At 40.5% G+C, this 13,341-nt stretch overlaps 1 protein-coding gene across 4 annotated transcripts in view; it reads left to right on the top strand.

Moving 5' to 3' along the window:
• Window positions 1–13,341, top strand: part of LOC124147802 (UDP-glucuronic acid decarboxylase 1-like) — an 87,227-nt gene that overhangs the window by 944 nt on the left and 72,942 nt on the right. For 2 of the 4 annotated variants that reach the window (XM_048390487.1, XM_048390489.1), the window contains exons 2-3: window positions 10,254–10,296; window positions 12,720–12,788. In XM_048390487.1, coding sequence (XP_048246444.1) covers window positions 10,254–10,296; window positions 12,720–12,788 — 112 coding nt within the window. The remainder of the gene's footprint in view (window positions 1–10,253; window positions 10,297–12,719; window positions 12,789–13,341) is intronic. The other 2 variants (XM_048390488.1, XM_048390490.1) reach the window with 1 other exon arrangement.

The raw sequence follows: 13,341 nt of genomic DNA on the forward strand, positions 1-13,341 counted from the left end.
AGCTGAATGCTCGCAATAAAGTTAAAGCCACAAATACTTATGCTGTACCTGTCCTTTCATATTCTTTGGTAGTGTTGATTGGACGAAACAAGAAATTCAGGGTATTGACACCCTCACACGAAGATTCATGTCAGACAGTAGATCCCACCACCCTTGCTCTTCCCAATTATAATGGGATGGCGTGGTTTGATTAACATGGAGCCTCTTCATGATAGAATTGAATTGTGCACTTTTGCACACATTTATTTGTCTGATGATCCTCTTGTAAAGCATGTCAAGACTCACGATGAAAACAAGGCATTCCACAGTTTTCTAAACAAGCCAAGTATGCGGGACATACTCTCAATGTCAATGTTGATTTAGTTGAAGGTTCTGTACTGCTGGACGATGCAGAAATGAATGTCAACCAAGCAAATTGCCATGTCAAAACGGCCCAGACTCAGTTTTTCAAGGAGAGGCTGTCTGAACAACCGCTGCATTGAGTTTATGTGCAGTGTGTTTGGAAGATCAGCAGCCCTGCAAAGTCCTTCGCTTGGATGAAGTCGGCTGGCCTGAAAAGTAAAACTGAAGCCTCTCTGTTTGTTACTCAGGACCAGTCACTTCCCACTCAAAACCATGAATGTCTGGTTTTGTATCAAAATGTAAATATGAAATGTAGATTATGCAATGAATTTAATGAGACTGTCCAACACATTGTCAGTGGATATCCAGTTTTGGCACAAACACAGTATCTTAAGCGACATGATGGTATAGCTCCATCATTCTATTACCGTCTTCTAAATGCTTGTGGTTTTGACACAGAGGTCCATCCAGGGTATGGCCCGGAATATGTAGAGGGCATCATGAAAAATGATAAATTCAAACTTCTTTGGAATAGGCCCATTTACAGCCTCAGACGGATCCAGGCCAACAAACCTGATCTTGTCCTTTTTGATAAATCCAGTGAAATCATTTATACCATTGAATATTCTGTCCCTTTTGACACTAATGTGATTGACAAGATTCAGGAAAAACATGGCAATTTTGCGGACCTCAGTTTTGAAATGTCACGCTTGCATCCCAAGTTGTCCGACTCCCCATGGTTCTCCCAATCTGTTGACTGACATTGGGGGAGAACCCAGGTTTTTTCCAAGGACTCTACTTCTTCTTCTACATCCTCCACATCTTTTTCCAAGGACTCCAATTCTTCTTTCTCCTTTGCAATAGTGTTTCGTATATCCAACAATACTCTATATATATGTTCCAATACATCGTCGCGAGACACATATTCTATAGAGTTGTCTGGTTCGACTTGTGTCTCACTTTCTATAGGGTTCCCTGTTTTTTCTAGGTTCTCGCGCGCATCTGACTTTTTCCATATTATTTACAAGAAAACATTGACGCAGAGCATCAAAGTTCCCCGCCATTGTGATGCCTCACAATTATGATGTTACTGAAAGGCATGAAGGAGCATAACTATATTAACCACAAATAACACAACGCGGTTGTGGAAATATTATTTTTATTTGTTTTGAGTATTGGGCAATACAGTTGTCGCCTCTTACGACAAGCCTAGTCGTCGCCTGATATACTGTAGTTGTAAGATGTAACATAACAATTCATCCATAATACTAAACAGAAGTAAAACTGCTTGTCCATTCGGATCAGTCTGATCCAAATCATTCCGCTGATGAGAGTCAAATAATGCATACGAATCAAAATCCGTAAAAATTGCAATAGAGACATCATTAGAAGTTACCATAAGTGACTGGGATATCAATATTGCTTGTTGAAATGATTCTATGAATTTGTTTTCCCTGCATCAATATTTGGAGCACATGTGACGGGGCCATAAAACTGATCTGTTATGTAGACAATATCGCTTGAGGCAGTGGCTGCTGGGAGCTGATTATGACCTTAATACCCCTTCGGTGTTAACTATGTGACTGTAGGGAGCTGTGCCTTCATCCAAAAGATTATCGAGGTCGGTGGAACACGGTACAGACGCAAATAGATGTGAGGCATGGGACACAAAATATATGATAGCGATCAGAGCTACGGCTGTACATTGAATTCCATTAAACGGTTGAAAAATACGACAGCCTTGATGCAAATTCGCCGACACGCTACTCCGATTTTGCTTTGACTTTGCTACCAAACGTTTCACATGTGGCCATGTGGGGTGCACTGATAAAAAACACGGGGACTGGGTTAATTCCAAATACGGAATATAACTATTCCAAATTTTTCCAGTGAACGTGAGCATCCAAACAATCGAAAGTTTAGTATGTAGAATGTGGAATTCAGCCATATTACATTTAAATTGAGATGTCGTCGTTGCATATTCAGAACATATTTTATATTATGCTGATATTTACGATCTCTGGAGTACAGTTCTTCTTTTGTATGCACCGTGAAAATCAGAAAATTAGTCCTTGAGGAAAAAAGGACATCGGATTACACATAAATGGTTTAATAATGTCAGCTAATGACCAGAAACGGTCAGATGCATCAATTAACTACATAAAGACGATTTTGAAGTATCTCTTATTGCTGGAAAAGAATAGCATCAACATTCCACCCACATGATTTGTATGTTTTCTTTCAGTTATTGCGTGGCTTGAAATTTCAAATAAACCAACATGTCGACATACATGCTACAAAATTAACGTTTCCCGTATACTTCCCCGCCTTAAGGGCGGGGAAGAATAACCTCCCGGTTCCAATACCATATCTTTTTTTCGCATCCTCTGCTGAGATGTTTTCACGCAGGGCATGAATTTCTTCCACCTCTTCTTCGGATAGTTTTTTTTTCCGTGGCATTGTATACATATTCTACAATATTTGTCTCCGATAGGAAATTTCCTAGGAATCCTGTACATGGGAATTCCCATACCAGGAAACCTCTGAAGAATCCTATACCCAGGAAAAAGCAAGCAAGTTGTTGTGTTTGCTATAGGGTTTGCTAGGAGGAGGACCAATCTTTTTGGTTTCGATATCCCAGGATAGCCCATACAGAATTTCTACCTGGAATATTAGGCAGTTTCGGAAACCAAAATTTCCTGTAGCCCATCGTGTAGCCCTATTCCATTTTCTGTCGTCTTCTATAGACATTGTTGTTGGACAAATTCGTACTCCAGCTATTCTTCCAGTCGTTGTATGCGCATACCAAGCTACAAATATAGTTCCTTGTGGGCAATCTGCTAGCACAAAGCAACGATCTAGGCAACTAGCAAGATTTTCCCATTGTTTTGTAGGTGGTTGTACTGCAAACAAAGGGTTGTTTCCTTGGGAAACTATCCGTAGAGCATCTTCTACCAAATAGTCTGCTGTTTCTGTACCTCGCAATTCGTCGTTGCAGGCATACAAAGAAACTTCTATACGTGTGCAGCCTCTAGCTTGTGGGTGTAGAAATGTCTTGCCCAAATGTTTGTTTGGACAGTCTACATAGTCTCCTGCTTCAAAATTGGACACGACATTGTTGTACAACTTCGTTCTTGTTGTATAGCCATTGTAGGTGTGTACCCATGTAAACGTGTTTTCCAACGCTATCTGTATTTGCAAGAATAGTTGGAATATTTTTTTGCATAGCTGCTACGAGGTCACCTTGTTCTTGGAAACCATGTTCTTTGCAGAGATGTTCGACAAGAGCTTCTCTATCTAGTGTACCCGAAAAGTGTAGTCTATAGAATACAAACCATAGCCGTGTGCTAGTAGTTGTCTTTCGAAAGCTGGCAAAGCAGCGTGCAATTCGTCTATAGGTATTTCGGAAACATCTATCTTTGCTACAAACAAGCCATGTACCTCTTCTGGATATAGTTCTTTCCACTTCTTTTTCGCTTTCTGCTCTGTATCTTGCTCTATTCTTGCAATTGTACTCCGTATGGCACTATTTTTTGTTTCGGTATGTGCAGAAATGGTATGCAAAATTGTTGTGTGGATATGTCCTCATTTTTCTCTATCTGGAGTTTCTCCCATACTTGTTCGTACTGCTGTAGAGATTCTCGATACAATATATTGTGCAGAACTATCTTCTCCTGTTGTACATAGCAATTTTCCCCTTCTGTATGCACATTCTTTGCGATGTAGATAGCCAAACATGTACAATCGTCTACAAATGTTGGTAGGCCTTCTAGCGATTGTAGGTTTGTTATACCAAGATTTCCTACCAAATAGTCGACATTGGCTATATCTGTTACTAGATTGCTTTGGTACGCATTCTCTAGCAATAGGTGGGGTGCTACAGATTTTGCGGCTCGTAGGCCCATACTTTGGTATGTTGTCTCCACTGTTTTTTGCTCCATTGTGTGTGCTCGAAATTTGTTGCTCTGTATACTTTTGGCTACCAAATGTTTAAATGGAAATTCTTCACTACTTGTTGTTTCTAGACCTGCCTATTTTGTAGATACTGGAGGACATAGTTTTTGGACTTGTTGGAGAAAAAAAAGTAACGTAAAATTTGGTAGCCCTAAACAAAAATGTGCTCTAGTAATGATTGTTGAATCGCATCATCATTTTGACATAAAAAATTCCCTCTGTAGTGGTGGTATAGGTACCGTATATCGCTGTGTATAAGGCGAGTTTTTCGTACCTAAAATGAGGGGGCTCGTCTTATACACGGAGTCGAAGATCTCACATTTTTTTCCAGTTGTTTCACTTTCAGCTGGTGATGTCAACCAGCGTCCCATACCCAGCCTAGCATTTGACAATAAAATTTTGCATTTCGTCCTAAATAACTGTTCCAATAACTATTTCCATACATAAACATGATCTGTATCTGTTTTCCTTGAATAAAGTTTAATAATTTCTGCAAATAAAGTTGAAATGACCCTCGCCTCGATGCAGATTGTCAAACCAGCTGACACGGTAAAACAATCAACATCCGTGAGTAGAGAGTGGGAAGTACCGGGAAGCATTTGCATATTGCACATGTGACCTAACATGTGATAACTGGTGAAGCTGAAATCAATTCCCGCTGTTTATACAGTTGTATTAACAACTGTTGGAGATGGAATAAACACGCTGAATGTGAAGCAAACATAAGCCTAGTTAGTTACAACATAGTTAATTGGCGATTAAATTACTCACCACTGTCTCTTATGTTATTACTTCATAAATGAATTTTATTTTACGGGCACCAATTTGGTGTCGTACCGTGTAAACACAAAATCGCAACATGTGCTGGAGTTACACACGCGACCAATCATCGTAGTAAAAACAACGCAAGATAAACATGTTTTTATTGCATATATAAGGTTTGTGTGCTTCATTCCAGGTCGCTTTATACATGGAGTATAGGAATCTTGGGTCGATTTTGAAGGCGTGTACAGGGGGGTCATCATATAGGTGGGGTCGCTTTATACACAGCGATATATGGTATATAAATCTGGCTCTAGTGGGTTTGTGGTAAAACTGTCATTGTCTCTAATAACATATCATAAAAGCATTGATTGGCTCCAGGTGGTTGTAAGCTAGAGTCAATTTAGCTTAATCTCATGACGTTCATTGAATCACATCATCATTTTGACATAAAAAATTCCCTCTGTAGTAGCAGTATAGGAATATAAATCTGGTTCAAGTGGGGTTGCGGTAGAACTGTCATTGTCTACACTACTATATAATGTTTAGACAAAGCAACACGTAACAAGTATACCCAACACTTTTAAGGTACACACAAAAGACATGAACTTTGATGGACTTTCAAATCAATTGGGGGGCGGTCGGGTAGCCTAGTGGTTAAAGCGTTCGCTCGTCACGCCGAAGACCCGGGTTCGATTCCCGACATGGGTACAATGTGTGAAGCTCATTTCTGGTGTCCCCCGCCGTGATATTGCTGGAATATTGCTAAAAGCGGCGTAAAACCATACTCACTCACTCAAATCAATTGGATGCATTAAGTATGCATTATAGATGCTGAGATATAACAAAAGGGCATACGCTATTGAGAGTTATTTTAAATTAAAAGAAGATAATGATTTTGAAAAGCACTGAGTAACATAAACAAACATAGACCTTACCGGGTAATATTAGAACTTAAGATTTAAGAGGAAGCTACTATTCGGCATGAAAGATGTATTGAAGGGTGATACTAAAATCAAAGATAAAAAGTGATTTGAACAGGCATTGGGTAATGTGATCATATACTTGTGTACAATAACTTTAGATTGTAAAAGGGAGATACTGTTTGGGATAATAGATGTATAAAGAGTCTAGGCCTCAAAGTTGCAGCTAAAACGGACACCAATGCGACCTAAATTTCAGTTTGTCTACTGGCTAAAATTCAGAGGTTGCCAAATGACTACCTTGAAAAATATCTTGTGGCAACTAAATTCTATTGCTACACATCTGTAGCATGAATAAAAATGAATAACAGCTGAAAACATGATAATTGTACTGGCAAAACATTCCTTTGTGTAACATGGTGTAACAGGTTGGGAGACAGAACAATGTTTGCAATGTCACTAATAAACTTGCCATGATACACCCAGAAGCTGTGCCATGGATGTGATTATTTTTCGGCCATGAAGAGGGAGGGGGATATAGGATGCTTTCCGTGCGTTTGTCTGTTCATCACGTTTCGTTTCCGGTGGATAGCTCGGAAACCGTTTAATATTTTATTATGAAAATTTGCATATGTATAAAAATATCCTGAACTTGTGCCTCTTCATGTTTTAGTATTATCTTTAATTTTTGGTGATTCTATGGTCATGATGGCAACAGACTCAAATATATGTAACATTCGTTTCCCGAGCATAACATTTAATATATTGTCATGAAAATTCGCATATGTATCAAACACATGCTGAACTGGTGCCTTAAGATGTTTTGGAATTTCTTAAAAACAATATTTTATGTCAATTCCTCAGCAACGAACTCGACTTATTACGCAAGTACATGTAGCATTCATTTCCGGAGCATAACATGCTGAACTGGTGCCTTTTGATGGTTCATTGGCAACAGGATGTACTTAACACATATATAGGTTACCTTCATACCCAGAGGACCCGTGAAGATCCCGGGTAGAACAGGTCGTCAGCAAACCATGCTTGACGTAAAAGGCGATTATGCTTGTCGTACGAGGCGACTAACGGGATCGGTTGGTCAGGCTCGCTGCCTTGGTTGATGCATGTCCTCGTATCCAAATTGTGTGGATCAATGCTCATGATATAACTCACTGGATTGTCTGGTCCTGACTCGTTTATTTTCAGACCGCCGTCATATAGCTGGAATATTGCCGAGTGCGGCGTTAACCAACCAACAAGCAAACAAACAATCATTACCAGAGCGTAACTTACAAAAGAGAGGGGCTATAGTGTCCATGACAGTTAAAGACGGTTATAACAAATTCAAATGGTCCACTAATTTTAGTTAGTTATAAGCATTTCAACAGAATTTATGAGCATTTCAACAGAATATATCCACTTCAAAGGCTATAGCCTGATCACATTTTTACCATTGTTAATTGAGGGGGTACAATGAGGACAATGTGTCAGTACTTAATCAGTGAATCATTTGCAGGCAATTGTTTATTTCTGCTTTGAGCAGCCGTACGTGGCTGATAGATGACCGATGACAACTCAGAGATTAACAGTTCATTATAAACATGAGCATTGTCGTTGACAGAGTGCGCATGGGACCACAAAGTGAGTTCGCCATATCGGTTATTTCATTATCATGATTATAAGCCTGTTATTTATCCAATTTTTTTAAAAATTTAAATATACAGCCAGTGACCGGGACTGAAAAATCAGTTCGTTACATCCTTCAGTTCGTTATCAGTTTGGTTGCTATAAACGTGGGTTACTGTGATCTATGAAACTTTATTCCCATATCTGAAATTGTCATGCTATTTTCAATTTAGTTTGTTTGATTGTTGTTTTCCACCGCACTCAGCAATATTCCAGCTATATATGACAGCGGTCTGTAAATAATCGAGTCTGGGCCAGACGATCCAGTGATTGACATCATGACATCGATCCACGCATTTGGGATACGATGACATACATCAACCAAGTCAGTGAGCCTGACCACCCGATCCCGTTAGTCGCCTCTTACGAGAAGCATAGTCGCCTTTTACAGCAAGCATGGGGTGCTGAAGACCTATTCTACCCCGGATCTTCACCGTCCTTTTTTGATTTAGTACAAAATGATCTATGCAGGGTATACAATACTGTATATTGTACCTTATGCTTGGACTAATATTGACAGGTAACCTCATTAGACCGAGTTATTTTTGTACTGAGCAGTACTCCCGTCTGAAGACCCGTGAAAAGGTGACTATGCTTGTCGTAAAAAGCGACTAACAGGATTGGGTGGTCAGGCTCGCTGACTTGGTTGATGCTTGTGTGTGGATCGATGCTCATGATATCACTCACTGGATTGTCTTGTCAAGACTCGTTTATTTTCAGACCGCCGTCATATAGCTGGAACATTGCTGAGTGCGGCGTTAAACAACAAACAAGCAAACAAACAATCATTACCAGAGCGTAACTTACAAAAGAGAGGGGCTATAGTGTCCATGACAGTTAAAGACGGTTATAACAAATTCAAATGGTCCACTAATTTTAGTTAGTTATAAGCATTTCAACAGAATTTATGAGCATTTCAACAGAATATATCCACTTCAAAGGCTATAGCCTGATCACATTTTTACCATTGTTAATTGAGGGGGTACAATGAGGACAATGTGCAGTACTTAATCAGTGAATCATTTGCAGGCAATTGTTTATTTCTGCTTTGAGCAGCCGTACGTGGCTGATAGGTGGCAGCTGACAACTCAGAGATTAACAGTTCATTATAAACATGAGCATTGTCGTTGACAGAGTGCGCATGGGACCACAAAGTGAGTTCGCCATATCGGTTATTTCATTATAAGCCTGTTCTTTATCCATTTTTAATTTTTTTTTATATATACAGCCAGTGACCGGGACTGAAAAATCAGTTCATTACATCCTTCAGTTCGTTATCAGTTTGGTTGCTATAAACGTGGGTTACTGTTATCTATGAAACTTTATTCCCATATCTGAAATTGTCATGCTATTTTCAATTTAGTTTGTTTGATTGTTGTTTTCCACCGCACTCAGCAATATTCCAGCTATATATGACAGCGGTCTGTAAATAATCGAGTCTGGACCAGACAATCCAGTGATTGACATCATGACATCGATCCACGCATTTGGGATACGATGACATACATCAACCAAGTCAGTGAGCCTGACCACCCGATCGTCGCCTCTTACGAGAAGCATGGTTTGCTGAAGACCTATTCTACCCCGGATCTTCACCGTCCATTTTTGATTTAGTACAAAATGATCCATGCAGGGTATACAATACTGTATATTGTACCTTCTGCTTGGACTAATATTGACAGGTAACCTCATTAGACCGAGTTATTTTTGTACTGAGCAGTACTCCCGTCTGAAGACCCGTGAAAAGGTGACTATGCTTGTCGTAAAAAGCGACTAACAGGATCGGGTGGTCAGGCTCGCTGACTTGGTTGATGCATGTGTGCGGATCGATGCTCATGATTTCAATCACTGGATTGTCTGGTCCAGACTCGATTATTTACAGACCACCGTGATAAAGCTGGAATATTGCTGAGTGCGGCGTTAAACAACAAACAAACCAACCAACTCAGTCTGAAAACCAGTGTGATGAAGCCTTCCTGAAACAGCAGTCAGTATCATGAGACTAACAATGGTGTGACTATTGATCCAGCTTGAGAGACAATACAACTGTTGTTGAGTCAATATCAGTACTTCAGTGATGCTGAAAGCTGTTGTATTTTATCAGTTATTCCATCCCAATTACACATATTTGAAGTGGAATTTAGCTGTTGGTCCAGAAGACTGCTACGACTTATTTTCCTGCACTGGCATCCATCCATCCATCCATCCATCCATCCATCCATCCATCAATCATACATGGTTATGTTTTGTACTGATTGAATGTTAAGCATTTCTGGCCCCAAAACTCAAATTGGTAGGATGAAATAATTAAAATACCAAAATTTCCTGAAGATGTTAAATAGGTAAGAAAGACATAAAATTAAATGGGGGTGAGGGTTTTAAGAAATGAATTCAATAGGTTTAATGGTTTAATTTTAATTAATATATATATATTTATAACGACAGTAAGTGAGTCAGTCTTTCACGTTTTACTTATTGTTTACGTCAGTGGAATAACAAACCCACTGGGTTTTTTTTCCTTCTTTCACATTTCAACACATCATCTCAGAGCGGTCATTGATGCATCCTTTGTGATCTCCATTTCAGTTGTGTATGGCAGTCTGCCCGGCATCGATGATAGACACAAGAGGTGAGTTCTTTCTACCACAAGCCACTGGAGTCCCATGTACCCCATTCTCCTCCCCCGTACCCCATTCTCCTCCCCCATGGGATTCCGTGTCAGAATAGATCACCAGTACTCTATAATTGTTCTTGTTTGGAAAGTGTAGATCCACTGTACCCATGCTTGTGTTCCTTGTGTTGATGTTGGGATAGTGTAGCTCCACTGTACCCATGCTTGTGTTCCTTGTGATGTTGGGATAGTGTAGCTCCACTGTACCCATGCTTGTCTTCCCTGTGTTGTTGGGTTAGTGTAGCTCCACTGTACCCATGCTTGTGTTCCTTGTGTTGATGTTGGGATAGTGTAGCTCCACTGTACCCATGCTTGTCTTCCCTGTGTTGTTGTTGGTATAGTGTAGCTCCACTGTACCCATGCTTGTCTTCCAAGTGTTGATGTTGGGATAGTGTAGCTCCCCTGTACCCATGCTTGTCTTCCCTGTGTTGACAGGATAGTGTAGTTCCACTGTACCCCTGCTTGTGTTCCTTGTGTTGACACTATAGTGTAGCTCCACTGTACCCATGCTTGTCTTCCCTGTGTTGATGTTGGGATAGTGTAGCTCCACTGTACCCATGCTTGTCTTCCCTGTGTTGATGTTGGGATAGTGTAGCTCCACTGTACCCATGCTTGTGTTCCTTGTGTTGTTGGTATAGTGTAGCTCCACTGTACCCATGCTTGTCTTCCCTGTGTTGTTGTTGGTATAGTGTAGCTCCACTGTACCCATGCTTGTCTTCCAAGTGTTGATGTTGGGATAGTGTAGCTCCACTGTACCCATGCTTGTCTTCCAAGTGTTGATGTTGGGATAGTGTAGCTCCACTGTACCCCTGCTTGTGTTCCTTGTGTTGACACTATAGTGTAGCTCCACTGTACCCATGCTTGTGTAAGTAACACTCCACATCACCCGTGAAGATCTGGGGTAGAATAGGTCTAAGCAACCCATGCTTATCGTGAAAGGCAACTATGCTTGTCGTAAGAGGCAACTAACGGGATCAGGTGGTCAGGTTTGCTGACTTGGTTGATGCATGTCATCGATCCCAATTGATCATGATATCAATCACTGGATTGTCTGGTCCAGATTCGATTATTTACAGGCCACCGTCATATAGCTTGTGTTGACACTATAGTGTAGCTCCACTGTACCCATGCTTGTCTTCCCTGTGTTGACAGGATAGTGTAGCTCCACTGTACCCCTGCTTGTGTTCCTTGTGTTGACACTATAGTGTAGCTCCACTGTACCCATGCTTGTCTTCCCTGTGTTGATGTTGGGATAGTGTAGCTCCACTGTACCCATGCTTGTGTTCCTTGTGTTGTTGGTATAGTGTAGCTCCACTGTACCCATGCTTGTCTTCCCTGTGTTGATGTTGGGATAGTGTAGCTCCACTGTACCCATGCTTGTCTTCCCTGTGTTGATGTTGGGATAGTGTAGCTCCACTGTACCCATGCTTGTCTTCCCTGTGTTGTTGGGTTAGTGTAGCTCCACTGTACCCATGCTTGTCTTCCCTGTGTTGATGTTGGGATAGTGTAGCTCCACTGTACCAATGCTTGTCTTCCCTGTGTTGATGGGATAGTGTAGCTCCACTGTACCCATGCTTGTCTTCCCTGTGTTGATGTTTGGATAGTGTAGCTCCACTGTACCCATGCTTGTCTTCCAAGTGTTGATGTTGGGATAGTGTAGCTCCACTGTACCCCTGCTTGTGTTCCTTGTGTTGACACTATAGTGTAGCTCCACTGTACCCATGCTTGAGTAAGTAACACTCCACATCACCCGTGAAGATCTGGGGTAGAATAGGTCTAAGCAACCCATGCTTATCGTGAAAGGCAACTATGCTTGTCGTAAGAGGCAACTAACGGGATCAGGTGGTCAGGTTTGCTGACTTGGTTGATGTATGTCATCGATCCCAATTGATCATGATATCAATCACTGGATTGTCTGGTCCAGATTCGATTATTTACAGGCCACCGTCATATAGCTTGAATACTGCTGAGTGTGGCATTAAACAACAAACAAACGAAACAAAACACTCCACACACTGTACACAAAGTTTTGATTTGGTTGGTTTGTTGTTTAACGCCGCACTCAGCAATATTCCAGTTCTATGACGGCGGCCTGTAAATAATCGAGTCTGGACCAGACAATCCAGTGACTGACATCATGAGCATAAATCCAGCCAATTGGGATACGATGACATGCATCAACCAAGTCAGCGAACCTGACAATCTGATCCCGTTAGTCGTCTCTTACGACAAGCATAGTTGCCTTTTACGGCAAGCATGGGTTGCTGAAGACCCGGGATCTTCACCGGTCGTGTACATATAAGTAACACTTCACTAATGTTTAAGGTGTCCTGGTCATCTCTATACTTCTTGTAACTGTAACAATGGTTTCTCTGTTTCAGAAGTTCGGACAGATACATAGAAAATGAACTTCACATGCTTGAAACTAAAATCCGAGATCTTGAAAAAGGGTGAGTGTAGAATATTCTCATCATGAAGTTTACAAATAAATTTGTGTTGAATCTGGAACGTGAGACAAGGCCAGATGTGAGATGAGGCCGGGTGTGATTGGCAAAACGAATGTTTGTTTTTAAAAACTAAACAGTTTGGTAGCGCACGAAAAACTTATTCAGTGATCTCCAACTACAAGTCCTTAAACATATTTTTTTTAAATCCTAGCAGAAATCAAAGACATTGATCTACATGTATGTACATCTGCGTAGAAATCAAGAGAGAAAAAGTTAATTACGGGTAAAGTTTCAAAATACGAGCAAATTTTGATTTTGGAATGACAGCAAAAAAAAATAAAAATTTATACATACAACTTTTTTCATAATCTTCAAATTTCAGATCTGAAACGATTGTATTTTAGATGAGATTCGCCTAGCCACTGACAGCAACAGTGGATGAGTTTTTATGAACGTACCCTTGTGGAAGACAAGAATGGCCACTGTGCATAATGAAACTATTTTAACTATTTCTAGTGGCCAAACAGCAAGTTGGATTTAGATTTTTTAGAATATG

The sequence above is a fragment of the Haliotis rufescens genome, unplaced genomic scaffold, assembly GCF_023055435.1.
Source record: "Haliotis rufescens isolate VD_foot unplaced genomic scaffold, xgHalRufe1.0.p SCAF_9, whole genome shotgun sequence".
In the NCBI taxonomy this organism is placed as follows: Eukaryota; Metazoa; Mollusca; class Gastropoda; order Lepetellida; family Haliotidae; genus Haliotis; species Haliotis rufescens.